Source organism: Enoplosus armatus, chromosome 23 (genome assembly GCF_043641665.1).
Source record: "Enoplosus armatus isolate fEnoArm2 chromosome 23, fEnoArm2.hap1, whole genome shotgun sequence".
Lineage (NCBI taxonomy): Eukaryota > Metazoa > Chordata > Actinopteri > Centrarchiformes > Enoplosidae > Enoplosus > Enoplosus armatus.
The window spans coordinates 14,000,669-14,026,119 of record NC_092202.1 but is presented as its reverse complement, the minus strand read 5'-3'; the positions used below and the strand labels follow the sequence as shown (position 1 = coordinate 14,026,119).

Below are 25,451 nucleotides of genomic sequence, written 5' to 3'. Positions count from 1 at the left end.
CCTAGTTGGAAAAGAATATGTTGATACTGTCTAAGGTGACGGCTCACACCACAAGCTTGCCTCGGAGTGAAGTACGGACCTTGACACAAATACTGACGGTGGGGCTTTCCTACAGTCCTCAAGATGTCAAATAACCTAATCACGTGCTAATCCATAAATCACTGTTTTATCAGCATTTGGGGCACGGCTGTTGGCACAGTATGTGTTGGGATCTGAGGTGTGAGAGCCTTTCCTTAAAGTCATACCATGGTTAACGTTTGATGAGTCAAATCAATCCAAGCAACGCTGAAAGGTGTGAACGGAACCATGGCGTCCTTGCCGCCTTACTTTGCTGCCTCTCTCCGATTAGACTGGAATTGGTAACATGTATGGCCACCTGACAATACTGAGTATTAAATGAATTACCCTCTATATTATGTTTGCCATCTTCCATATACTGCCTTTTCTCTCTCTCTCTTTCTCGCCCGTCTCTTTCCTTCTCTAAGTGCGTCTGCTGTCTGTCTCTGTGTGTCACGGCGCCCTCAGACGTAGTACTCTTTGTCTTTGTTCTTCTTGTTCTTGGTGACCGTCTTGGCAGTGCTGGGCTGTTTCTCCTTCACCAGGGCTCCGTTGCTCTGCGTGGCTGAGTTGCTGATGTAGTTGCGGCTCTGGTCCACCTGGTAGGAGCCCTCGTCGCGGTTGCGGTACTTGTACATGGCGTACAGCAGGATGAGGATGCAGAGGGCGGCGGCCGCCACGATGCCCACCACCATTCCTGTGGTGCTACTGGACTGCTGCACCTCCACGGCGCCCGGAAGCCCTCTCTCAGGAGACGTGGGGTCTGGAGTGGGAACATGGGGGAAATTTGGGGGGTAGGTTATTCCTGGGACTCTGCGGTGGCCTGGGTCTGACGAGGGGTGGGCCGGCGGCAGCAGCACCTGGTCCCGGGTGTTCATTTTCCCGGCGGGGATTTTGTTGTTGCTACTGCTGCTGCCGCCAGCGGCAGGCTTGATATGCGGGCTGAGCTGGTCGGGGTTTGCTGTAGGGGTGGAGGAGAGAGGTGGGCGATGGGAGTTGGGGAAGCGGGAGAAATGGCGGTCTCGGGGGTTCTGGACGCCACCCTCGGCGGCCGGAGGAGGAGGGAGGACAGTCCTGTCGGTGACCAGGGGGGAGTAGTCCTCGTCATCCGACTCTGTCATCTCCCCCGAGCCATATGCCGACACCTCGATGGTCTCCTCGCAGTCCTCCTGGTCCAAGGGGCAGGGGGGCCGGCCGTTGGGCAAGGGAAGGGACTCTTTGGTGGTTTCGAGCAGGGTGAGGAAAGGGCGGTAGGTGGTAGGGGGAGGGGGGATTACTGGGTAGCGGGTGGCGATTGACGGGGGGTCTAGGGAATCCACCGTTATTATGGGCAACACTAATTCACCTCCTAGGACAAGAAAGAGACAACGAAGGAAAAGAGTATTAGAGACCGCCGGAGAAAGAGACCACCTCCAGATCAACAAAAGAAAAACAGTTCAAATGAATACAGCAACACCAGCATTAGAACAGCACTAAAGCCTAACATGAGGTTAGTTCTATAAGTTTAGTTAGTCTGTTCTATTTAAAAAGTTAATATGCTGACTAACTCTGAACTGAAATAAAATACAAGGTGTAATAAAATACTCTATCCTGCGCCTGTTCCTGACTGTTCTGACCTATCTCCCTGTACTGCATAGGCCTACATTGTTATATCACTAATACAAGATAAAAGTAGACTACAAATTACACTGAACAACTTAACATCTACTGTACTACACAGCCTATCCTTCACGGCTAACTGTCTAGTCTTACCTACGCTGGCGCTCAGATGTTTCTGCTGTGATTGGTTAAATAAGATAGCAAACCACGAGGTTCAGGTCACTTACATCAACAAATTGGCCGCATGATTTTTGCATGAAAAAAAAAATTACAAAAAGAAAGCTGTGTAAGATTGTTCTCGGATATTGATAAACAACTCCCCCTCCCCAACCACCACCACCACCACCACCACCACCAACACCCCCACCCCCCTCCTCCCCCCCTTTACCTCCTCTCCTCTTTTGTTTCTTTATTGTGTGAAAAAGAATCATAATGTAAAGGGAATATATTGAGTTATTCATTTTGTTTTTTTTTCAAAATTCTGATAAAGAAATAGGCACAATCCCCATACCCCCCCCCCCCCCCCCCCCCACCCTTGGGGCATGGCTCATTTCTAATTACCTTAATCTGTAAGCAAACCCTCAGGAGCTGCTACAGGAAACTGATGCCCCTAATTTCTCAGCGCACACTATACAGTACACTGAGAGACAGTATTAAACACTACCGCTACCTTATCAAGTCCACGGTGCCCACCTCCCTCCCAAAACACCACACATAAACATGGGGCAAAGAGCCACCGACACAAGTTAACACAGTCAAACAATCGTCTTAATGAGGCAGAATTTGTTGTCAAGCTGCGGCTATGTGATCGGATTTTAGCCCTCTGTGAAATGAGACACCCAAATTAGACAGATGAAGATCATTGGGCGTGTAATAACACAATTTGTAAAAAGTTGCATTCACTCAGGAGGAGTCCTTCTACCACAGACTGGAGGCTCAGCTGGAGTTGAGGGTTAGACATATTAGCAGAACATATCAGTAACAGTCTGTGTATACACTACATTTGACTTCATAACAATTCGCCCTTCACTCTGGTAAATGTCTAAGGGGCACAGTCAAAGAAACATTTGAAAACATGGCAGGGGGGAGGGGGGGTTAATTATGGCACATCTTGGGGGGGAAGAAGAAGGGAAGGTAAGAGCAAAACATGACCAGAGAAATGCCAACATCATCAGCATAAAATCATGACTCTGGCTCTTTGTTCATTTGATGAGGTAAATCAGAGTGGCTCCGAGGGAGAGGGGTTGGATCAGGCAGTTCAGGGATGATGGGGGAAGTGTAAGGGGGGGGGGGGGGGGGTCGGGGGGTTGTCCCCCGTGGCCGTTATTCAGCTCAGCAACGCTCAAGCACCCCAAACCCTGAGCCCCCCCAGACCTTGTCAGTTATACAACCATACATTTGCACTCAAAGAATGGCAAAGGCTTTGTTACAGAGGGTGATGCATGGAGTTAAAAGAGCCACTAAACACATCAGCATAAAACAACACACTTGAGAGAAACATGTGAGAGCTGTAAATGCAACAACAACAACAACAAAAAAAAAACAACTTTTTCTTCAACCCTTTTTCTAACTTCTTATTCCTGTGCAAGCGCTTGCGAAGCCCAGTTTCCATGGCAATGCCCAAGTTATTTCTCTCCATTATATTTTCTTTCTTTCTGCGTTTGAGGGCTGCGCTTCACCTTGAAGGCTGAGAGGACAGCAGAGCGTGGTGGCACATTTGAGGAACAAAGAAAGGGAAAAAAAAAGAGAAAAAAAAGAAAGAAAGAAGAATCTTTGGTTTTAATAACTTGTCAAAGTCACAGGAGAAGAAAAACAGTTTTGGGGGCCCTCAGAGATAGTTCCTCGGAGATACAGGACATTCGTGGGACTGGGGGGGGGGGGGGGGGGGGGGTGACGGACAAGATGGTAATGTCGCTATCTTTACTTTGCCATCTGTCTGCAATGGTACAAGCGAGTGCAATTTCAAGCTCGATACCTTCTGCTCGGCGAGCCAGCCCGCCGATTACAGAGGAGGTACCTCCGCTCACTGCGTGCCCCACTTCCAGTGCACCCGACTGACGCCGCAAAGCGACGGCCTTGTTAGGGAATTTGCAGAATCAGGAAAACACCGCTAAACTACCGCTTAAAAAAAAATTGGACCTCATGTTTTTTTTTTTAAATGATTATTTAGACAGGAGAGGAAGATCTTCAACAGTAGAGGATTGTTCCAACAAATCCCTCGCGTCACTCTGCTGCACTCTCAGTGGAGCCAGAGCCTGAAGGCCATATGTCATCATCCCACATGACTGGCAGGCAGCGGCTACTAAAAAAAAAAATAATGAACCTCAGCCCTCATACACAGAGTTGAGCCACATCTCAGCACTCCGGGCAGCTATCAAGCGAGCCATCTTTTCATTTCCTGTCGCGCACTCCCGAGCCTACTTGCGCCCGCAGTTTAAACCAATCAACAACTTCAATTGGCGCTCCCCTTCTCCACGACCGCAGCCCCTCCTCTCCGTGTGCAGCTCTGATTGTTCAGTTAACACCCACCGGCAGGTTGCCGGCAAGGCCCGAGAAACGTTTGGCTTTGAGCGAGGAGCCTGACACAAGTGGAACGACGCGAGTGCTCGTGGATGTGTTCTGCCGTTGCTGAAGGCCGTCAAGAACCGCGGGCGGACGCGAAACCGAAGGGAAACCCACGATGTGGTGGATCGCGTGGACCCAAGTGAGCGGGAGGCACGTCATGGGTCCATTCTATGTCGCCCTCAGTTTACATTACACCTCGCTCTGGACCAACACAGCAATGTTTGAACCAAAACCAGGCTTGACTGGGACCAGTTCTGATGCAAACAGTGCCGGAAAAATGCATACAGCAACGACTCCAGTGCGTGGGTGTCTCTTTCTTCAACGTCGTAACACTGTCATTTAGGCATTAAAGCGAGGGAGACTCAGAAGATATTCGGCCTGATTGATTGAGTTTGACTCCATTGATTTGAACAGCTGAGGCAGTGGAACCACGTTTAGCCCACATGATGAAATTTCTTCTTTATCTTTACCCACACACGCCACTCCACATCGCTGCCGGTATGAGTCATCCCCTTCTATTTGCTCGAAATGAGAACGGGGCAGATGGATACTGATGCATCTCTGTCAGCCGCCCAACAAGCGTCGTTGCTCTGCCGCTCACGTCTCGCCGCTCACATCCATTTGAAATATTTAGAGCAAAAAGGTTGTTCGGAGTTTGAGTATTCTATAATTCAGCTTTGATTAGGCTGCAGATGGAGAATCTAAGAGTGTGTCCGAGCATAATATATTTTCCCTGGCTTGCTTTTAAATCACGCCACAATAGGTCCAATTATGGCTATATAATCTGTGCAACGGGGGGGGGGGGGGGGGGGGGGACACCTGTGTCTTCATACATGCAACTCCATACAACTGCTGTGTTTGCTGCTGTCGCTCTCGGGCAAAAAGCGATTTCCTTTGACACAAAGGGATGGTGCTCTGCTTGTGTCGCGGGCTACGGTGAAAGTCACCTCCCCACAGCTCATCAGCGCCTGGCTCCACTCCAAGAAGCCGGGTGGATTTTCTTTTTTTTTTTTTTGCGGCCCAGCCCGGGTGTTTCCACCTCGCCGTGGCATAAATCTCAGACGACGCGACGGAAGAACCTCTACCCTGATGAAGAGATATCAAGACCTACTGCCTCACCGCCTCCCTGCTTTTTCGCTTTAGGCCCGTTTCTGGCCTCCGCCGTGGTCCCGGTATCTTGTTTCTCTCCTACCACGGCGCTGCAACCAAGCACATCTGCGCCACATCTCTTTGCCACTGTGTGCCGTCCTTCCCAGTGTGTTTGTTAAATTAAAGTACAAAAGGAATAACTGCGTTGGGTGGTTGAGACTAATTGTCAACCAGCAGAAAAGACACCCTGCTGAGAAAACAGTGGGGGAAAAAAAAGAGAAGCGCATTCTCCATCCGCTCCATCAGATTTTAATAATGACTTCTGTAAGATTTTTACAAACATGGATGGTTTGCAGCAGAAGTACTTAATGAACAAAAATTGCACCACTGACCAGTTTTGAAGTGAAATGCTTTCAAGGCATCTGGAATAATGTTGAATAATGCAGTTATTTTTTTTTGTTTTGTTGTTGATATGTGCGTTTAACAGTAGACTGAGCTGTCTGCGTTCATTTCTTCAGAGCCAACGGATGTTCCTCTGATTTCTCTCTGTGAAAGCTACGTTTAATCCTCCGACGGCCGCATACACAGTGTGCATAAAGCACGGGAACTGCAATGGAGCGCTGCGGGGGTGGCATATTTTTTGCGGGTGAATCCGGAAGTTAGCTATCATTTTGTGATTTCTGAAGCTTGAATGGAATCGCCGGAAGTTAAGAGCTAACGTCAGGCTATGGATAGATATAAAGTATAAAGACAACGAGGCCGTGAAGGTCTGCCTGCTGGAGAATCCCGTTCTGCTGCAGTAAAAATGATTGAAGGGAGGTGAACGGATTGAAAATCTTATCTTATTAGAGCAGGTGTCAACAAGGTTTTCCTTTGGGGACATCATTTGCAGTTGGAAAAAGGTAACCTAGACCTAAGTACCGTGATAATATCGTATCGTGATCCCCACCCCTGAATACTAAGGGAGGTCACGCCGACAAATAAGTGGCACCCAAACTGCTCGATCCCGTGCAAGCTCCGAGTCACGCCTGGGCGAGGGAGGTGTCAGCGCTCTGGGCCGGCCCTCATCTATCACCCGATCTCTTAGTTCCACTCCTCGGGCCTCAAAAGAACATTTGCAGGTTGTCTTCTATAAGCGTGTCGTCTGATGAATTATTGAGGAGCTCCTCAGATGCTCTGATCTTGTCAGAGTAAAACCGATATAGCGCCTACAACATCCAGGGACTGATAAGTAGGTGGGAGGTATGCGGGGAGGGGGGGGGGGGGGGGCGGGAGTGAGGTCGTGCCGAGGTAGAGAAAAGACAGAGTGCGGAACGTGGAGATTGAACGAAACCGATTTAATGAGCGGTGCTTGTTGTTGGGAGAAAGAGACGTTTGTGTAATGTCTTCTCTAATTTCGAGTTCCTGCGTTAAATATGCAGTATTCTATACGTCTGTGTGCGCATGTTCACTCACCCCCCCCAGCATACGTTTCATCTTTGGTAATCCAGGTCCCCGCTTCCTAAGTCTTGTCACTCTCATGACAGAGGCTCATTAACAAGACTGGAGGATCCAAACCGAGGCTTTAATTGGCTGATGTAATTAAGGCTCCCGAACAAAGTCAAAGTTTAATTAGCCTGGTGGGAGAGGCAGAAATCGTTTGCGGGAATTTCACTCCCAGTTTTCGCATCCTCTTCCTTCTCTCTCTCTCTCTCTCTCTCTCTCTCTCCCCCTCCTCTCCCTATATCTCTCTCCCGCTTTGAGCGCAGAGGTACGTGACACACATCTCAACGAGGGTCAGCCCTTCACCGAGCAGCCCCTTCCCGGCAGCTCTTTCCCCGCTCATCTGCGCGTCCACTCCGAGCTCGTCGGGCCGAGTGCGCGACTGTGGCCGGCCCGCAGTCCCGATCCCCTGTCCCGGATGAAAATGTTACGGGGAGGGGGGGACAAGTTACATGCCTTGAATTGTGCGTTGCAGTGCTCCAGCTGCAGGGTTAACGCGCCGCGCAAAAAGCTGCACGCGCTGTAGGAAGGACTCGCATTGATCCCCACGAGTTCACGGCCGGTCGTATCTCGCTCAGCTTAATAGAAAATCCACAGCTGTGCTTAACATCTCCGCTGTCCTGACGGCGGTTCAATAACACAGAGCTGCATTCTCACGTGTAATTGAAAACGCCGGGGATACGACGACAACAGGCCTGTGTTTGTGGTGATGTGACATGTTGTTTTTTTTTGCGGACAATGTTGATTCTTCTCACCTTGTTCACAGTTTTCGCCAGGACTTATCTGACACCCCCCCCCCCCCCCCCCCCCCCCACACACACACACACAGGCTTGCCTTCGCTGGAACTCTTGTGGCATCTGGAAAGGTGTGATATGGCGTGTTTGTTGTTTCTCTGGGGGGGGGGGGGGGAGACGGCTGTGCAGAGAGAAAACTTTACACCCACGGAGTGAGAGAGAGAGAGACAAGTGTCTGTCTGGAAAGGTGAGCGTGTCTGCCGCTATATGTGTGTGTTTGTGTGGGCATACGAGAGAGAGAGAGAGAGAGTTGCGCTTCCCCATGGGAGATTAAGCCTGGGCATAGCATCCACCGGAAAAAAACTCTCATTTCTCCTTTCGATAAGAAGGGAATTGAGTCTCTATTTCGGGCCCAGCCACCTACAGGGGAGAACGGCAGGAGAATTGCTACATTCGAGTTTCTCAACACAGGTTCAGATCAGTTCCTCCTCGCACAAACATACCGATTACTATAATCTCCTGCCATTAACAGTCCGACATGTATTTTATTCAGGCCGCTAATCCCCCATTCCTGGAAAAAAAAACGTCCAAAATGTAGCCTGGGAGAGTGGAACGCCTTTCGCAAAGACAACATGGCGATCCGTACTCTTTCGTCCTTCATTAGTTAGTCTCGCTCGTGTCGCCGTGACTTCAACTGGAAACGAAGAACAAAGCGAGAGATTGGACCTTTCGATAAAATCATTGGTTGTTTTTTACGTTGCTCGCGTGTTTGGCTGAATGTGTTCGATCTGCGACGGTCGATCGACGTCATGGAAATCAAGTGCGCGTTTCTAAACGTCATTTTAAAAGATGGCTTTTATCTTAGGCGTTATTAATGAAGGTCCCAGAAGGACAGTTTCGAACCATGTGAATCCCAGAAGCTAGCACCACACATAGTGGTACAGGTTTCACTGAGGCAACTGTTGTGTTCGTCCCACCCACACCAGAGTCATTTCAATCTGTAATGCCGTTTAACAACAACAACAACGTTGTCGGGCGGGATCTTTTCAGGGTGAAGTGTCATCAGCTGTGGATCTGCATATCTCGATCGTCTGATTCTTTACTGCAGAGGAGGCAGCCACTTGGATCGCACCGCTTCACCGTACGGGGGTTCTGGGCAGTTTTCGAGCATGGCCAGCTTAATAGAGCTGGAAACCCGCGGAGGCAGGGAGTAAAACACATGGCCTTTAACATCCACCTCCTGTCATGGTGTCAGAACATTGCTTGACCCGCTGTTCGCACTAACAGTGGCCTCAGCCACCGGGCCTGCCAGGCTACAGCTGTGCGCTGTGCAGAACAAGCTGCGTTTCCGTGTTGAAAGTGTCCTGCCTTGTTAAAATCGGGGCAGGAGATTGGCGCAACAGCTGGGTAAATGCCAGACACTACCACTTGGATGAGCAATTGATGGACCACAGTGCTGCTGACTGCCTGCTGCTTTGAAAGCCAATAAGAAAGGGCACACGTCTGGCCAATCAGAGCTGCACACGGAGGGGCCGTGCAGTCGCAACGTGTCACATAAAAGCGGAGGAAGGGATGTAGCGACATACTAGGTGAGTCTACTTTTGTTTCTAGGCTGCTCTTTGTTTTTTTGGACACCAAGTACTGAAGACAGAACTCCCTGAGTTGACTCACCATTTCCAGGCTCACACTCCTCCAAGTCTTCGTCATCGCTAGGACACTCAGCTGATGCTACCAAGAGGTCATCCGCATTCTGGGAGGACAGAGAAAGCAGAGGAGACAGAGTCAGGATACATTTTATTGGACGTACGGAGCGTCACGGGGGAAGGTCTTTGGTTCCACTGAGGCCTACTTACACACAAGCTAAGGCAAACAGGGGAAACATGGAGATACTGTCGAGCACTTTGTTGGTAGTAGCAAAATATGGAGGTGGGTGGGCTTTATGACTAGCGCCCATGTGTATTTATGTAAGCAGAGATGGGGAGTTTGAGGGAAGTCAAAGGGAAAACAAGGCCTTTCTGACCAAACACAATCAAAGAGGTGTGGAGCTGGTCTACAACAGTAGGCCTGCTCCACTGTGTGGGCACAAACGCCAGGCACGGCAAGCACGATTGCACAACCATCATTTCATTTCTTACTCTTTACTGTATATGTCTCTTCCTATATCGGGGGGGGTCCCTCGTTCTTGACCAAGCTCGTAGACACGATAAAGGCGACGGTGGACACGCGAAGTCTGCTGGTGCAGGGTTTTAAAAAGTCCAGCAGGTACATCGGCGGGGGGGTCTCGGGATGAAGGCAGATTCAATCTGACAAGGTGGTTACGATTTAGTAGCCGGAGTTTGTCCTCTCTACTGCATGACTCACACAGCTGCGTGTCTAGACACACAGGCACCCCTCCTCTCCTCTCAGCCGCTGGTTCTTATTTAAGATGGGGGTCATCCAAAAGAAAGTGTGTGTGTGTGTGTATGGGGGGGGGGGCTTTTTATCAGCATAATTGATCCAAGCGCCACTCTTTTGAGCAGCGTTTTTTTCTCTCTGTTACTAATGCACGGCCCGGCTGTAATCATTTATTCATCATATTGTGTGAGTTTGAGCGTCTGTTTGCGTCACCTGGCTCTGTCAAATGGGCCTAATGATCCGGCTTCAGTGCCCCCCCCCCCGCAACATCTTCATCAAGCATGCGCTTACGTTTCTGTTCCATCCGTGCAATCAGCCGCTTCCCTTTTCGCAACTCCGCATCAAACAGCACGTAATGACTTAACTTAAAATTTGCCCTTCTTTTAATTAAGCGGGGTTTGTTTGTGGCCATAAATTTGAACAAAAAAAAAAAGAATGCATCCATCCATCTTGCTGACTGAATGTCGCATGCCTGTGCCAGCCTCCCGGAGTTATCACTGTGGTAATTTAGTGCAACATCTGTGACACACTTGTAAACCCCAATTCACACCCTCTCCCCTCCTCAAACACCCAAACAGCCCACGGCATCAGCGCCGAGTGTAATCTGTCGGACGGGAAAATTGTCACGTGGGGCCCACTAGCCCAGTGCACTGAAAACTGCTGGAGGAGAGCTGAAGGAGCGGCCCCAGTCCCAGCTCGACCCGGTCGGAACTTTTCTCATCGGCGTCCAAGGTGAATCCACGAGGAGGCGACTTTGGACCGCCTTGCGTTCCTTCCAGACTGACCAGAGAGGGACGGCAAACACCTGGGAGTGCGCTCGTAGCTTGTGATCTTAGTTTCATAACGCCCTGACGCCAAATTTGGGTCAGAGCGAGACAAGTGATGACTCCGACTGTTTCATGGGAACCTACAGTATCAAGGGGTGAAGGGAGGGAGGGGAAAAAAAAAAAAAAAAAAAGTCGGACCCCCACACACATCAAAAGGTAGATCTTTTATTCTAAGCATCAAAGCGCGTTATTCCACCGTGATCAAAGCTACAGTGCGGCGGGTAGCTCAGAGCTGCTGCTGGAGAAATTGAAGTTTGGGTTTCCGCTCGCTCGCTTTTTCCGCCACCCTGGCCTCTCTCCTGTCTCCGCTGTTCCTTGGCGGGTGCTGGGGGGTGTTCATCAGAGTGCCATAGTTCCTGTTAGCTTCGCCCATTGCGGCATTTATAATGCTATTACTATGTTTGCTTTAGCACAAAATTACACCACAGGCTCCATAGGATGGATTATTAACTACCCAAAGGACTATAGCCAAATTACTATATATATATATATATATATATATATATATATGTAGTATATATATGTGAGTGTGAGTGTGTGTGTGTGTGTGTGTGTGTGAAAGATAAAGACAGCAATGTGAGTATGTGACTTATATATGCAGCGGTCTTGAGGTTAAAGAGCAACTTGCAGGTTGAATTTTTTACCACATTTGTACTTAACCTTTCCTGAAAAAAAAGTTGAAAAGTTAATGGGAGGTTTTATGCTTTACACAGAGACACAAGGGCAGAAATTCAGAGGGAAAAAAAGCAAAGCTCCGACACGTGCTTTTATCTATTTTTTTTATTTTACGGAGGTAGTGTTTTTTTTTTTTTTCCCGAACAGGTGAAGAGACCGAGCCAATCAGAGCATTGTAGGCGGGATTAAGAGCGGGGACTTCCACCTCATCGAAAAGTTGCTTGTACTCTTTTATGAAAGCATGATACATTTTAGATCACAGCTGGTCGTCTTTCGGACGGATGATTTAAAAAAAGGGGCGCCCGAAATAGCTCCTCCCAGTTTGCGACTCTATAAAGAAGTGAAAAAGATTAGGAGTATTTCTTCGGCTTTTGTTGTTGTCTACTTTAGCGTCCCCTCAGGGGCTTTATAAAACACACCGTGGCAGACAGCCATAGCGAGGGATCCGGACCCAAGAACTCTGAGAAAGTAAAGGCCGAGAGCAACTACTTTGACTGCAGCAGATTTCACCGGGATTGTTGTCATTTTTGCTACAAACCCAAGACACATTCATAATTTGAAAGACGCTGTAATCACATAAAATCTCGACACACAGGAGCTCAAAGTATAAGTATAAAAGATTTCCTACACTGTCTGCTGCCTCTCAGCTGTTCAAAATCAATGTAATGCCCAGCCCTTTCATGACTATCGCTTGCTTAATTTTTACTTGACGACAACCGGGCCTCCCTCCCTTCCCCCCGAACCACGTCTGAGGCGGAGGCAGATAGGGCTGCCAGGCCTTCGACGCCTCCTCGCAAATAAATGAGAATAAATTCCGGGATGGAAAATATTCAGTCACACTGGGACCATCCGTATGAACGATCGGCACTGCGTTAGTCAACCACACGCCCCAAAAAGATTGTTATGTTTTAACACGAAGACTGTGTCTTTGATCATTAAAGTATGAGGATGAGTGGACTCGGTGGTAATGTCTATTCATTCTCGCTCGCGTATCCTCAATGCTATTTTGGGCTGTCGTGACGATAGCTATCTGCATAAGAGTAATAACAATAAAGAAGGAGGTGTTAAAATGTGTGTACACCGGGTGAAAAAATTGATTCTTGGCAATAAAGAGCACTCCAAAGGTGGGACTCTTGCTTTTTTATGGCCCAACATAAACGTCAGTCAGCAAATGTAGTGCACATTAAGGCTTGCAACAACAGGGGAAGCAGACAACACTCGCAGTCTTTTGCTATCCCAAAATGGCTCCAGATCATTTATAAAACAGTCCGCTGTCCGCGGCTACCAACATCGCCACATCACAGACCATAAAAAGCTTGTTATGCGCCGCACACTGGAAGAATGTTCCCCCCCCCCCCCCCCTGAGGAGTCTGGAGGCCGGAGATATGATATTGAACTGGCTACATGTGACATCTTAAGAGTCGGGTTCCATTGACCTCATTGATCTCATGTTTTCGAGAGAAGACGCAGGAACATTAAACCTCAGACCATTCATCTGAATAAGTCTCGCCAAGTGCGCATGCTGGAGACAACTGTAAAGGAGCTTTGACTGACCTTTAAGTCCCCAAAAAAAAACAACTTGTATAACGTGGCAGCCTCACTCCAACCACGACTGAAAGGAAATTCTTGGGTGAACATTCGTGAGCGCGGCCACCCTCATATCTCTTGTCAGCTGGCATCAGAGCGCCACTTTGATAAGGCTACGGAGGCTTCATTAAGTGGCTTTTTCTAAATGTACAACAAATAAACGGGAGCTGATGCGAAACCAACACTCCAATTTCCTTTGAACTGGGTTGCCTGCGATACGAAGTGGCACGAATTGCGAACTCGTGCCATCAACGGCTTCACCTTGACTTCGCTCTAATTGGCGTCCCTGCGCTTATTCAAAATGAGACGGGGAGGACTATTGAAAGGGGCGGAATGTGCTCAGGTTTGAGACGAGGATAAAGGGACAAAGAGTGAGCCGGTCTAAATATACTCCGAATCTGCTGATCGTGGCTTGTCAGGGACGGGGTGCGAGTGGCTTGCCGACTGATCTCTGATAAGCTGTGTCGACATGAATGGCGCTAATGAACACGACTCAATACGAGAAAGCGCGCCGGTAATTGGCACCTTGCCTTTGTGTTGCCTGCGACGTCAGAAAAGTTTGCCGGACAGTTGAAGTTTAAAGCATGAAATGGGGAGCTTTTCAAGACAAACAGCTTTCAAGCAGCTACTGTACTGAGTGAAAAACATAGAAATAGCTTTACCAGAGCTTTACCCCCCCCCCCCCTTGAACACATGGAGCCCGTTATTAGATCTTTTTATGAGTGGTGGGCCTGTACTACACGCCTCTTCCATCTTCCAATATGTAGGCAACAGCGCTTCCCTACCATTTGCTAATTGTTGCTTACCACAATGGCCACCCTTTGCACATGTGGATAACCGTCAGACCGCAAATCACAGCCTTTCACGTGTGCGCGAGGGAGAGTCATAAATACATGTTTATGGCACCCTAAGTTGTTGTGCTGCTGCTGCTGCCGCCGCCGCAGGATTTCCTTTTCATTACGTTCCTCCCCTCCTCCAGTCGCTGATCTGTCTGGACGTGCTGTAATTTCCAGCATCCCACCACGTCTGGGGTTTAGTCAGCCGTATCTTCTTAAGAGGAAATCAAAATTGCAGTGTTGATTGGTCTAATAGGACTTAGCCACACAAAGCTGTTATGCGACTCCCTCTCAGGCGGAGGGGCGGTTTGAACATCTGACTGTGGCTAAGGGCTGGAGAGGGGAGGCTCGCACAAAGGGCCGTGCTGAGGACGGGACGTGTTTGACCTTACAGCTGGCGTATGAGTTCTTTTGAAATGTGCATCTACGCATTCCACGGAGGGCCATCTGGTTACTTGGCCATGCTGTTTAATCTTTCAAATATCATTTTCGGCACTTGAACATTTTGGAGGAACTTTAGAAGGCCAATTAAAAGCGACTGGCAATGTTCCATCACTGAGATATCCCCCTGAGTCCGATCACTCAAACGCCTGCCTTCTTTTAGCGACAGTTTTAGCCTTCTCAGTGTGAGTCGTGTAAACCAGCTCGGATCACAAACCCACGACTGCTCACCTGTGTGACACTGTCCCTCATGGTGGGCGAGCGCTGTTTGCGGGTGGTGGTTGTGGCCATGGTGGTGGTTGTCTCCATGATTGTGGTGGACATGTCAGCCAGTGGGGTGGTGGAGGTGGTGTCAGTAGTGAGCACCGAGGGCACGTCGCCCACCAGCCGCAGGTTGCCCTGGGTCTGGACATTGGGGTCGCCCTCGGCCGCCAGTTTGAGCACCTGCAGGCCGTTGTAGTACAGGCCTGAGATCTGGCCCTGGAAGTGGCGTCCCTTCTCTCCACCGCCACCGATTTTGATGAACGCCTGGCTGTTGAAGATGGTCAGCTGGCGACCTGATGTGTGAGCGATAAGGAAGACGAGGAGGTGACAAAGAGGAGAGAGGAAGTGGAGGTAAGAGAAGAGGAGAAACCATGGAAAGAGGGAAATAAGAAAGAGAGAAAGGGTAAAGAACACAAATTAGTCCTGGTCTCTGGGTGAGCTTGCACATGGAACACACGGGGCATACACAGGCACAGCGTGAAATAGGGGAGATCGAGGGACTGTTTCAATCACATGGGATTTCCTGAGCAACACTTTAGGGAGATTGGACCCTGGTTTGCAGCGGTTGTAGCCATTATGGGGCTGGGCACGTGCCGCTTTCTCAGGAACGCGGCCCGAATCTGGCAGTCAAATGGATTGCGAGGGCAGTCGCGGCTTGACCCCGAGACTGAAGGTTCACCGAGAAATCTATCTCGTTTGCCCTGAGATGGAATATATTAGGACAATGCTGGGTCTGTGTCATTGACCTCCAATGCACCTGGGCTGCGAAATGATAAAGTACCTCTGCCGGGGGGGGGATGACGCCCCGCTCTGCCATCCAAAGGAGGAAAATAAGATCCTCGTTGGAAGGAAATGTTTAATTCAGCAAGGGGAGTCCCTCTCTGTGGTCATTACCATTCATCTGGATGGATAGACGGATGAAGGGAGGAGAGGGTCGATCATTTAACCAGGGTCCAATACTAATGTGTTACCAGGACTTGTGGTGGAGGAGTGTTTGGGGTGGGGGTGGGGGTGGGGTGGGGGGGGGATTCTGACAGGTGTAGTTTTTCTCCTTGTATTTTCTCCAGCTGATGTCACTTTGGTTTTATTCATGCTTTTTCTTTTTTCTACCCCCATATTTGCACCCCGACTCTCCTTGGGGACCTGCCACCATGCCACTTGGACCCCCCCTCTTGTGAGTCACGTGGATATGGGGGACGATGGAGAGCGGAGGGAGGGGAGTGTTGGAGGGACGTGGGTTAATAACAGACCTGATGGGGTAAACACTGTACGGAGAAGGACGGGAGGAGCCGAAACACCATCCATTTTTTTTTTTAATGAATAAATCAATCCCTTTAAGGAAAGAGGGGTGTGTTTGTTTTTGAAAGCGATGCTACACTAATGTGTGCGTCTGAGAGCAAATTATTGATCTCTAGAGATGGCGTTCTGCTGACCTCTGAGATGAGAGACCCCTCCGGCCTGAGGGGCGTTTCTGAATGTGTGCATCTTTACTTGTTACACGGGCATGAAAGACCGCATATGTCCGCACACACACACACACACACACCGACTAGCGGCTTCTGCGTGTGTAATTGTGCTTCATGATGACGAATGAATCTCTGGATGTCTTTTGAACTTTGCTGCTGTTTTCTCTGTGGGATTGCAAGCCAGCGCGGACAGCCTTCTGCTCATCAGCGTGGAGACACTAGGGACAGGCCTGGGCCCCCATTTGTTTTCAATTAAGAGAGCTGAGAGGGTACTTCATCACTGCAATTAGGATTTACCTTCCGTCTACATGGGTGCACTCCGTTCTGACATATGTGTGTAACACCCAGGTGGGTGGGACTATCAGACAAATAACGTCGATTACTGCACATGCATGTGTGTGTGTGTGTGTGTGTGTGTGTGTGTGTGTGTGGGGGGGGGGGGCGTAAAACCAGTAGATAAGTAATACGTTTTCTACTGAAGTGCTGGAGAGATACATCTATTCCCCTGAGACGGGCCATTACATGTGTCATCCCATTATCAGATCATTAGGCCCGTCAGGGGCCCACAAGGGACTCGGCCCCCATCCGCTAACTTCATAATGATGAGACTTAACGTCTGGCATTATGCACTGTTGACATAATAGCGAAGTCTCACTCTATTATCTCATCAGTAAGCGCGTTCGGTGTGGGAGTGATGTGAGGGACACTTTGTCAAATTGTGGGCATCAGCAAGGAAAATACAGGAGAATAACCAAGAATACATACACATAGAAACCTTGAAACATCATGGAGGATCACATTTCACATTAACAGCCTCAGCCCACCTCCCCCCCCCGTATTACTCTTCCAGTGTCCTTGACAAGGGGACACACACACACACACACACACACGTTAGCCCAGAGGGTCTCCCATTTCAAGCAGCCCCAGTCAGGCCTCACTCTCTGGTAAAGGGTCACGGAGTGCGGAGAAGTTGAAGTCATCATCTATATTCCTGAGCGCTATCGGTCTTCTTGGTTTACCAAACAGCTCAAGTTCCTTAAAAAAAAACAACAACCCCCCCCCCCCCGCCGCTGTGTGTGAGCAGCGACTCAAAGTCAGAAGATGATCTGTTCAGACAGGACAGTTTACTCCTGAGGAGTTAAGTGTATTGGTGTCACAGTTACACTCTGAGCCAGTGACACAGTCATAAGTAAGCCATATTGACAAGCAGCTCATGATTATGATGCATGAGCAGGGTGGGTGGGAGATTAGTTTTACCTCCGAAAAGTCACCGCACGTGCATCTTCATGTGGTGACATATTTCTTAAAGTGTCCAACATCCGCGGGGGGGGGGGGGGGGGGGGGTGACCTATTTAATCCGGCATTGGTGCCGGGGAGACGAGCCTTGAGCGCAGGAGAGCACCGTGGCGGCCATTTATGCGTTCATCCGAGACAGAGAGACGGAGCGCAGAACAAACAAAAAAAAAAAAAAAAAGAAGAAGAAGAAGAAGAAAGGTGCCCTCTAGACTAGATGAAGGGAAATCAGTGTTTGTTTTTGGAGCTGTCTGGTCGGGATGAGACTCTAACAGGGCCTGATGAAGTTATTGTTTCAGGGTCTGCCGGGTCAAATCAAAAGTGACATGCGGCTTTAGAGCCAATTTTGGCGGCGGGCATTAGCGGGGTGAGGTGGAGGGGTGGTGGGGTGGGAAAAGAAGCCTCTGCATGACAAGCAATCACAGCGCTTAATATGACAGAGCTGGATGGGGCGCAGCGGCGGAGGAGAGGCTGTGTGTGTGTGTGTGTGTGTGTGTGTGTGTGTGTATAATAACTTATGAAATATGTCAGTGAAATGACCTTCATGTGTGTGATAGTTGGCCTTTTCAAGTAATGTGTGTTTGCCCAACAGTTATTTACATACGCCTTTCCCTTTGTGTGTGTGTGTGTGTGTGTGTGTGTGTGTGTGTGGACAGCTCATTCTGCGGGTTTGTAGTCGACAACACAGCACATGGGGGTTTGCACGTTGATGAAGGGTCTATCGGACCAGTTTTGGCGGGATTGGGCGGCTGCTGCCTCGCCTCTCTCCCCAGGCCTGTTAAGGTAATAGGCATTTAATGGGCAGAGGCTCGGGGTGGGAGGGGCCCGGGCAGGGCGAGGAGCCGGCTGGGAAGGGTCGGGGATGGCAGGCGGCCAGCCACTCATTATGACGGGCAATTCGCGGCCGTACCACGACGCCTTAATTAACTGCAGTGCAGAGAACGGTCGGGCTTCGGCAATGAGCTGCTGCAGACCCTGAGCTGAGACTCGAGCTTGATACACCCGTCCTTCTATCTGTTTGTCCATCCATCCATCCGTCCGTCCGTCCGTCTGTCTGTCTGTCTGTCCACCTATCAGGGCTGAGCAACGTGGCCAAAGAAGTACAGCTGAGGCCGATGGGAATGTCATTAGCGTAGCAGGGATAGCATTGGACAAGTTGCAGTTTTGACGTGATGAACGCTTCAACGGCTAGCCGTATAATCAAGGATCCACATCCAGTTTAATAATGCATTCTTAGCACGGAAAAGTCTGCACACTGCTAGCTAGCATTAGCTACATGGCAGGGTTAAAAAAAGAGATGCGACGGCCTCACTGCGCAGACAGCCAGAGACCGGAGACAGCCGGCCACCTGGAGTCGTGTAAGCTGCAGCGGGTGCACATATAGTCTAACTATTTATGTCACAGTCTGTTGTGACTCGAGGCAGCTAATAGCAGGCTATTATTTACATTGTTTTGGCCGAAAAAACCTTTTTGTGCACGTTGTAGCAAATCATGCAAAAAATAAATGTAAAAAACCTATCCACCCTCAGAGAGAGAGAGAGATTAGTCTTTTTTTCTTTTTTTTCCCCCCCCTAACTCTGTCAGTCCTTATTCCCTTTAAATCCATATAGCATGTTCTCATACAATTCATAGGGGAATATGGACAAAGTAGCACACAGTGCCCCTCAAATTTGTCACAACAAAGCAAAGTAAAAATAGCTCCGGGTAATGAGGGGATGTGCATAGAAACACGCTGGAAAAGTGGGCACCCTGAGAAGCGCTGAGCAGTCAAACATGTATCGTACTTATGTGAATCCCGAGGCTACGTTTTGCCAGTGGAGACTGATGAGGATTGGGCGTCTTTTTCTGCCCTTCCTCGACGTGAAGCTGTGGTTGAGAGACGCCGCAGCTTAGTGAATCTTTGCTCCTGTCCTGCAGCCCGGGAGGGAAAAACCACCTAGCATCCTGCCTAGGAGCTGAACTCTTTGCTGCTTAAATAGGGCATCTGGGTAAAAGGAGGCGGGCACGACTCTTTCTAAAGGCATTATCGTCTGCAATCACACCCGCCTTTGGTTGGATCACCGGGGGGGGGGGGGGGGGGCTTACTGGCTGACTAGCCTAGCAGGTGTCGTGGAGGACTGAGAAGCGCTCTGACTTCGATTTCCTGGCTGAATCATTGTGGTAATGACCCCTGCATGTGACAGCATGGGGGGGGGGGGTTGTAGCGTTTATTTTTACATCTATAATGCACAGTGGAATACAGTGTGCAGCGCTCCCTCTCTGTAGGCTGGTAAACAATATGAAGGAAAATGTGGACTTTATACTACAGTTATAAGTAAATGATGACGATTAAAGAAACGGATTCGTTTAGCGATTTGGTCCTGGCCATGGGGCAAGCTCCCGAGTTATCTATCGAATGCCTGAGAGAGAGAGAGAGAGAGACAGAGACGATAAAGAACGAAGAGGCTGGACAGGGACGGAGAGAATGGGGACATGAGAGATGACAGGAGGGAGGGAGGGTGACAGACGAGTGGGACAGACAAAGAGCGAACCTGCATGAGGGTAGAATGTCAAAGTGAGGGCATGGAGGGAGGGAGGGAGGGAGATGACAGGGCTTGATAAAAGCAAAAGACGGAAGAGGAAGACGTGCAGACAGTAACACATGAGAGTAAGATGGGGAGAAAGAAGCAGGAGGAAGTTAGGGGATATTGAATGCCTGGTGAGTCACCTCTCGGTTTCCCACCCTCACTTTCAAGGGCGGCCGCCTGATCACGTGGGTTAACCTCGTGGTGCTGATGGGGCTTAATGTCTTATTCAGTCTGAGGCCGCAGCTTCCTGGCGCATGCGTTACTGCATCCTTGCTGTTTTGGCCGGAAAAAAATGCTCATACAGAGGAAGAGGGTACACGTTTACAAAGGGTTGCGGAGAAGGGAACAAATCCCAGGTTAGCCAAGCATACTGGGAAGCTGGTCCCAAACAGCCCCATTGTAAACTGCAGTTGCACGGGCACACCGTTGTCCTGTTTATCGGCGACAAGCAATGCGAGGTTTGGCACCATTCCCTTTCCCGTGGGACGCGAGGGAATCGCTTCTCAAAGCATTGCCGTCGCACTGAAGGGGGCGAGAAAGAAGAGAGGTTTGTTTTGTTTTTTTAAACTTTGCACATACGAGGGTGAAAAATGAATAATAACTGCGTGTCTCCTGCTGTCGAGGCGATAATATAATGCGATCGCTCGTATTAACAGCAGTCGTAGGAGATGTCACTTTCCGTGTGCCTGCCGATTTTTGCCTGACGAAAGACCCACCTGCAGATTCAAGAGGTTTCACCGCGTTTGTCCGGTGCGCGAGTTACAAACAGAGAGCTGCATTCCATTTAGGATGACTTCTTCGGCCAATATTAAACCGCCCTGAAAGCTGTGGCATCGAACAGAGAGAGAGAGAGAGAGAAATGGCTGGTCTCAGATGAGTTGTGGTCGGTAATTACTAGCTGAGCCGAGCCGAGCCGGGGAGTGGGCCGGGCTCGGGCCACGCTCGGCTTGCTAATGCACAGATTGCTTGTCGGAAGGCTGTAAAATAATGGCTGTGTGTGCGCTACAGCCCCCAGGTAAGTAGGCGGAGAGGAGGGGAGGGGACGGCTTCTTGATACTTGCGCTCTCGCCAGCCCAGGCCCCTCCCCTGGCTGTGAAAAAGGCGAGCATGGGGAGGAGGGGATTGTCGGAGGGATGCAGAGGGAGATTGGTGGGGGGGGGGGGGGGCGAGGGAGGGGGGTGAAAGGATGATCTAAGTGTAGCCATCCCCGGTGGAGGGGATATGAAGAACTGCAGCTGGAGAGAGAGAGCAGTATCTTTCTCCCTCCACTGTCATCATTATGCCTCTCTCATCCTCCTTCTGCTCCTGTTATCTCACAGAGAGGAGGGGGGCCATATGCTCGCAAGGAGCCTCTATCTGAAATGTTTTCTCTTAGCTGAGCTGCAGGGTGGGAGGGACGGCCCAGAATTCACCTCTGTCAATACACTGCTTTGTGATGTGCAGAGCAGAAAGTTGGACCGTTTGGACGCACAGCCTTCATGGGCTTGTGTTCGCAAATCCTTCATTCGCCCGCAGAATTTTTCAGTTTCTGTGTCAACAAAGGAGAACTCCCCCTATTTCCATTTTCCATTCCACCCAGAAAAAAAAAAACAGAAGGGATGAGGAGGGAGAAAGTCGAAGAAGACTGGAGCACAATGGGGGTGTGGGGTGGGATGCTGACAAAGTCGATTAAGAAGCGTTCCCAAGTTATCTCCTCGGCACAAGGCTCTCTTTGGTAATTAAGAGCGTTTTGCTTTTTCACTCAGAAGTTGGGCTGGTTTGGGTAGAACACTATGAATTAATTGCGTTTGACAATGGAGATGAGGGGCCAAATGTGGCATGAAGTTAGACTGAAAGCCTTGCGAGGCGGCATGGAGCCCCGAGGTCCTTGAAGGCGGCCGAGGGCGCCCAGATTATATAGCGTTCGCATCTGCAGGACTCTGGAGACGGTAGGGCGGATTTTTAATCATATGTGGCTCTATCTCGGATCCGGTATCTGTATCCAGATCTTAAACAGGTGACACTGGAGAGACACGGAGAGAGAGAGATTGCACGGTGGTTAGCTAGGGACAATCTTCTCTCTTTTTATACACTAGCTGTGCTGCTTTTTAGGCCATTTCATGGTAGGACACCATGAAATAACAGCAAAGTGTCCTATCTTTCCAGCTTCGGAGGCGCTTCCTCGCACTCATTTTGCTACTCATGAGCAAGCATGTTAAGACTTACACAATCCCCTCCCCCCGCACCTACTTCCCTCAAATATGACCAGAGAGATCAAATGAGAAAGCTGAAGATAGTAACTCAGCGGGATACAAAGCTCATCATGGGGTTGCTGAAAGACAGACTCAGACGGATTCGCTCTCTGTCGACCGGGAGAATAATCTCTCCCACATCAGAAATGGAGAGGGGATCATGAATAGCGGATCTGGACCAATGCCTGGCCTGGAGATGTTGATTTGGGCTCTGGCCCCACACCAAGTGGGAGGACTTGATTGCTTTTGATTAGGGAACGGGGGAGCTCACACCAGACCATTAAGCACTGAACATTAAACCTGCTTCTCCGGCTTGCTTTTTAGGCCACAGAGACCCAGCGTTGTAGTTTGGCTCATCTCCTCCTCCCTGCACTCATGTAGCTCAACTCCGAGCTGGATCTCCATGCTACTGAAGAACTCCAGAGGGATAGACTCCTTGCCGGAAGAAGATAGAATTCATATACAATTCATTCGGGGAGCTTTCCTTGCTTGTCTGCTAAAGGGGAACAACTCAGGGGAATTGATTCTTGCTGGTTATTTGCGGTCTTTACTTTCTCTTCCTGATCTCATCAGGGAGCTGCAACGCGCATCGCTATTGTTTCCAAAGAGCGACGTGGGGAAATGCTCGCAAAGTTTTTGGTTGACGGTCAAGGGAGAAAAAAAGAGCAAGGGGGAAAATAAAGGAGAGCGAGGGCAGAGCAGAAAACCTGGGATGACAGATCCATCACGAGGCGAGGGAGAGAGATGCAAGGAAAAAGGGGACACATCTGAGTAAGTTTTGCCTCCGATAGAGCTGCTGAAAACTTTTGGCGCTCTTGACTCCCTCCCCCCCTCCCTCCATTCAGTCCCCTGCAATGGCTGCCGTTTTGGATTTAGTCAGCGGGCGCAGAGTCGGCCAGAGATGCTCACTCTGATCTGCCTCACTCACACACACACACACAGCGGTGGAGATGGGATACAGGCTTCAGAGTGAGATGCAGTGACACAGTGCGGTGCCACGGCACAGCCCTCCTCCGGGGCGCTGCCGCCTCCGATGACTTCCATTACAGCACAATCCGAGTGTGACCAAAACCCCGACTTGCGAGGAGTTGATCTGGAGCGATTAACGCTCTCATTATCTTTGTGTTTTTTTTTTTGTCCGCACGTGGACACGACAGTGCACGAGTCTTGTGTTTCGCGGCACTGTTGTGGTACCAGTGAGATGTGAAAGATGTGGAAGGTTTTCCGCGCTTTTACAGAATTGATGAAACGTTAAAAGGCACTTGGAGAGGAGACCCACAGGGCTGATCGCTTCGTGCACTCCGGTCAAGAGCATGTTAAGACCTTTTTGAGGCATTAATGTAACAAAATCACCAGAGATTGGAGACCCCATATTGGTAAGACAGCCTGGACCATTACTGGACCTCTATTACAGGATGAACAGTCTGCCATTGGCCAACCATTTCGGTCGGAATCCTCCTCCCGCATGTTACCGTTTTGCAAGGGCACCATCGCGGCATCCTGGGTTTCCCCGCCGCCCGAGACGCCTGTGGTTGGTTTAACAGCATTAACTGAATGATCCAGGCTGCTTACCACGCGACAGCATGTAACTCTCATTCAAACGTTCACACACCCTTCGCCCTGCACAGGAAATGACATAATAGGACAGCAGAACAACACACAAAGTACATTCGAAACACGCCCTTGGTGGTGAAAACAATAAATGTTAAAGGGACCTTCATTTATTTCTCCAAACACATTTTGTTTCAATGGTCCAGAGCAGGTGAGTCCTTTTTGAATTTGGTGTCCAGTTATTTGCTGTGTTTTAACCCTCTGAGTTTTGCGCCACATGGAAGTGGAGACAAGGGGAAGAAGTTGCCAGTTGGAGATTTGTTTTCTTTTAGTGGTAGTTAGAACTTAGTTAGCTTTTTATTTAGGTTTTGTCCCAAGCGATCGCCGCAACCTGTCCAAGTTCTTCCAAAACACCGCCATCCAGCTCCAATCGCATTCAAATGTTAAAACACGATTTATAACAAGGTTATAACTGAGGGCTCCCTGAATTTGACGCCAGCAGGGCAAAGCTGGAAAAGTTACCATCGAATCACTTCAATTCAAGGCTAGCGGAGGAAGGTGGGGAGTCATGGGAGAAGCCCTCAGTGGTTAGTGTGGGTGGAGTTTGATTTGCTGTTAGGTGGTTAGATTCTGCTTAGAGGTTTCTTAGCTTCACGCTCTCGCCGCTTACTTATCAAAGCAACAAACAGCTTTAACCCTTTGAGCTTGGAAATGTCCGCTAATCCCCCTCATAATTTAGACTACGTCTTACATGCAAAAAGTATCTCGGAAATGCTCTCTCAAAAACCGCTTTGCCTCTTCAGTCCGTGATGTGTGCATGACATTTCTCCCGATCAAATGAACAAATAAGCAACCTTGCACATTCTTCTCAAAGCGCACCCTGATCAAAGCCCTCACTTGAGGTTTGACGGGGATTATTTGTTTATTTTCGTCTCCCCTACTTTCCCCCAATGCTCTCTCATCTAGACGATTGGACGCCGACTCATTTCAAACTACAGAAGAAAGAGAATAATACATTCAGTTTCAAGCTCATTCTCTTTCGTGTTTCACGGCATGCAAAAATCATTTTATAAGTGGGTAAGTCATTTTTTATTGATCCGCTTTTTCCTTCAACTTTCATCTCCCAAGCCTTTTTTTAATTCTGATTTGTGTCCTAACCACCCTCAGCGCACGAGCGATCCCAGACGCACCGGAGGGGAGCAGAGAAGTCAGCTCATGGGCGCTGGAGATGAATGCAAGGATTGTTTTGTTTCCATGAAATAAAGATGCGAGCACGCCATTTATCGTGTTTGTCTGTCGCATGAATACTTCATTTTTGCTCTCTGAGACAAATTTCAGCTTCTGAATTCCCCCGCGTGCGCTATTGGCCACGCATGCAGTTTCAAAGGAGCCCCTGAAGCTAACTGGCTAATGCTCGAAACCCTTCACTTGTGATAATCTCAATGCATCTTGTGAAAACTTTACTGTGAAGTCTCAGAGCTTTGGACATTCTGGTAATCTACACCAAAACCACCCATTTATATAGATTCTCCTACCTACACCGTAGATTTTATTCTGCTAAATGGCACAGTATGTGCTCGCTCTACCCTCTGTTTGAAACTACCGGGCTTCACAGTATGCACAGGAGCGCGTGAGAAACTTTTCTGCTTCTGCTTTTACTGCAACACAGAACCTATTTAGCCGTCTCTCTCTCTCTTTTTTTTTTTTTTGTTGTTTTTTTGGAAGAATCAACCACCTTCAGCAGCACAAACACACAGCAGAAGACAAAGAGGTCGGGACATTCGGCACTCAA

General features: G+C 49.3%; 1 protein-coding gene across 2 annotated transcripts in view; it reads right to left on the bottom strand.

Annotated features, from left to right (window-relative positions):
• Positions 1-521: 521 nt before the first annotated feature.
• Positions 522-25,451, bottom strand: part of nrxn2b (neurexin 2b) — a 506,666-nt gene continuing 481,736 nt past the window's right edge. For both annotated transcript variants that reach the window (XM_070929958.1, XM_070929959.1), the window contains exons 20-22: positions 14,519-14,844; positions 9,199-9,277; positions 522-1,405 (exon numbers count right to left, since the gene is read on the bottom strand). In XM_070929958.1, the coding sequence (XP_070786059.1) occupies positions 522-1,405; positions 9,199-9,277; positions 14,519-14,844 (1,289 nt within the window). The remainder of the gene's footprint in view (positions 1,406-9,198; positions 9,278-14,518; positions 14,845-25,451) is intronic.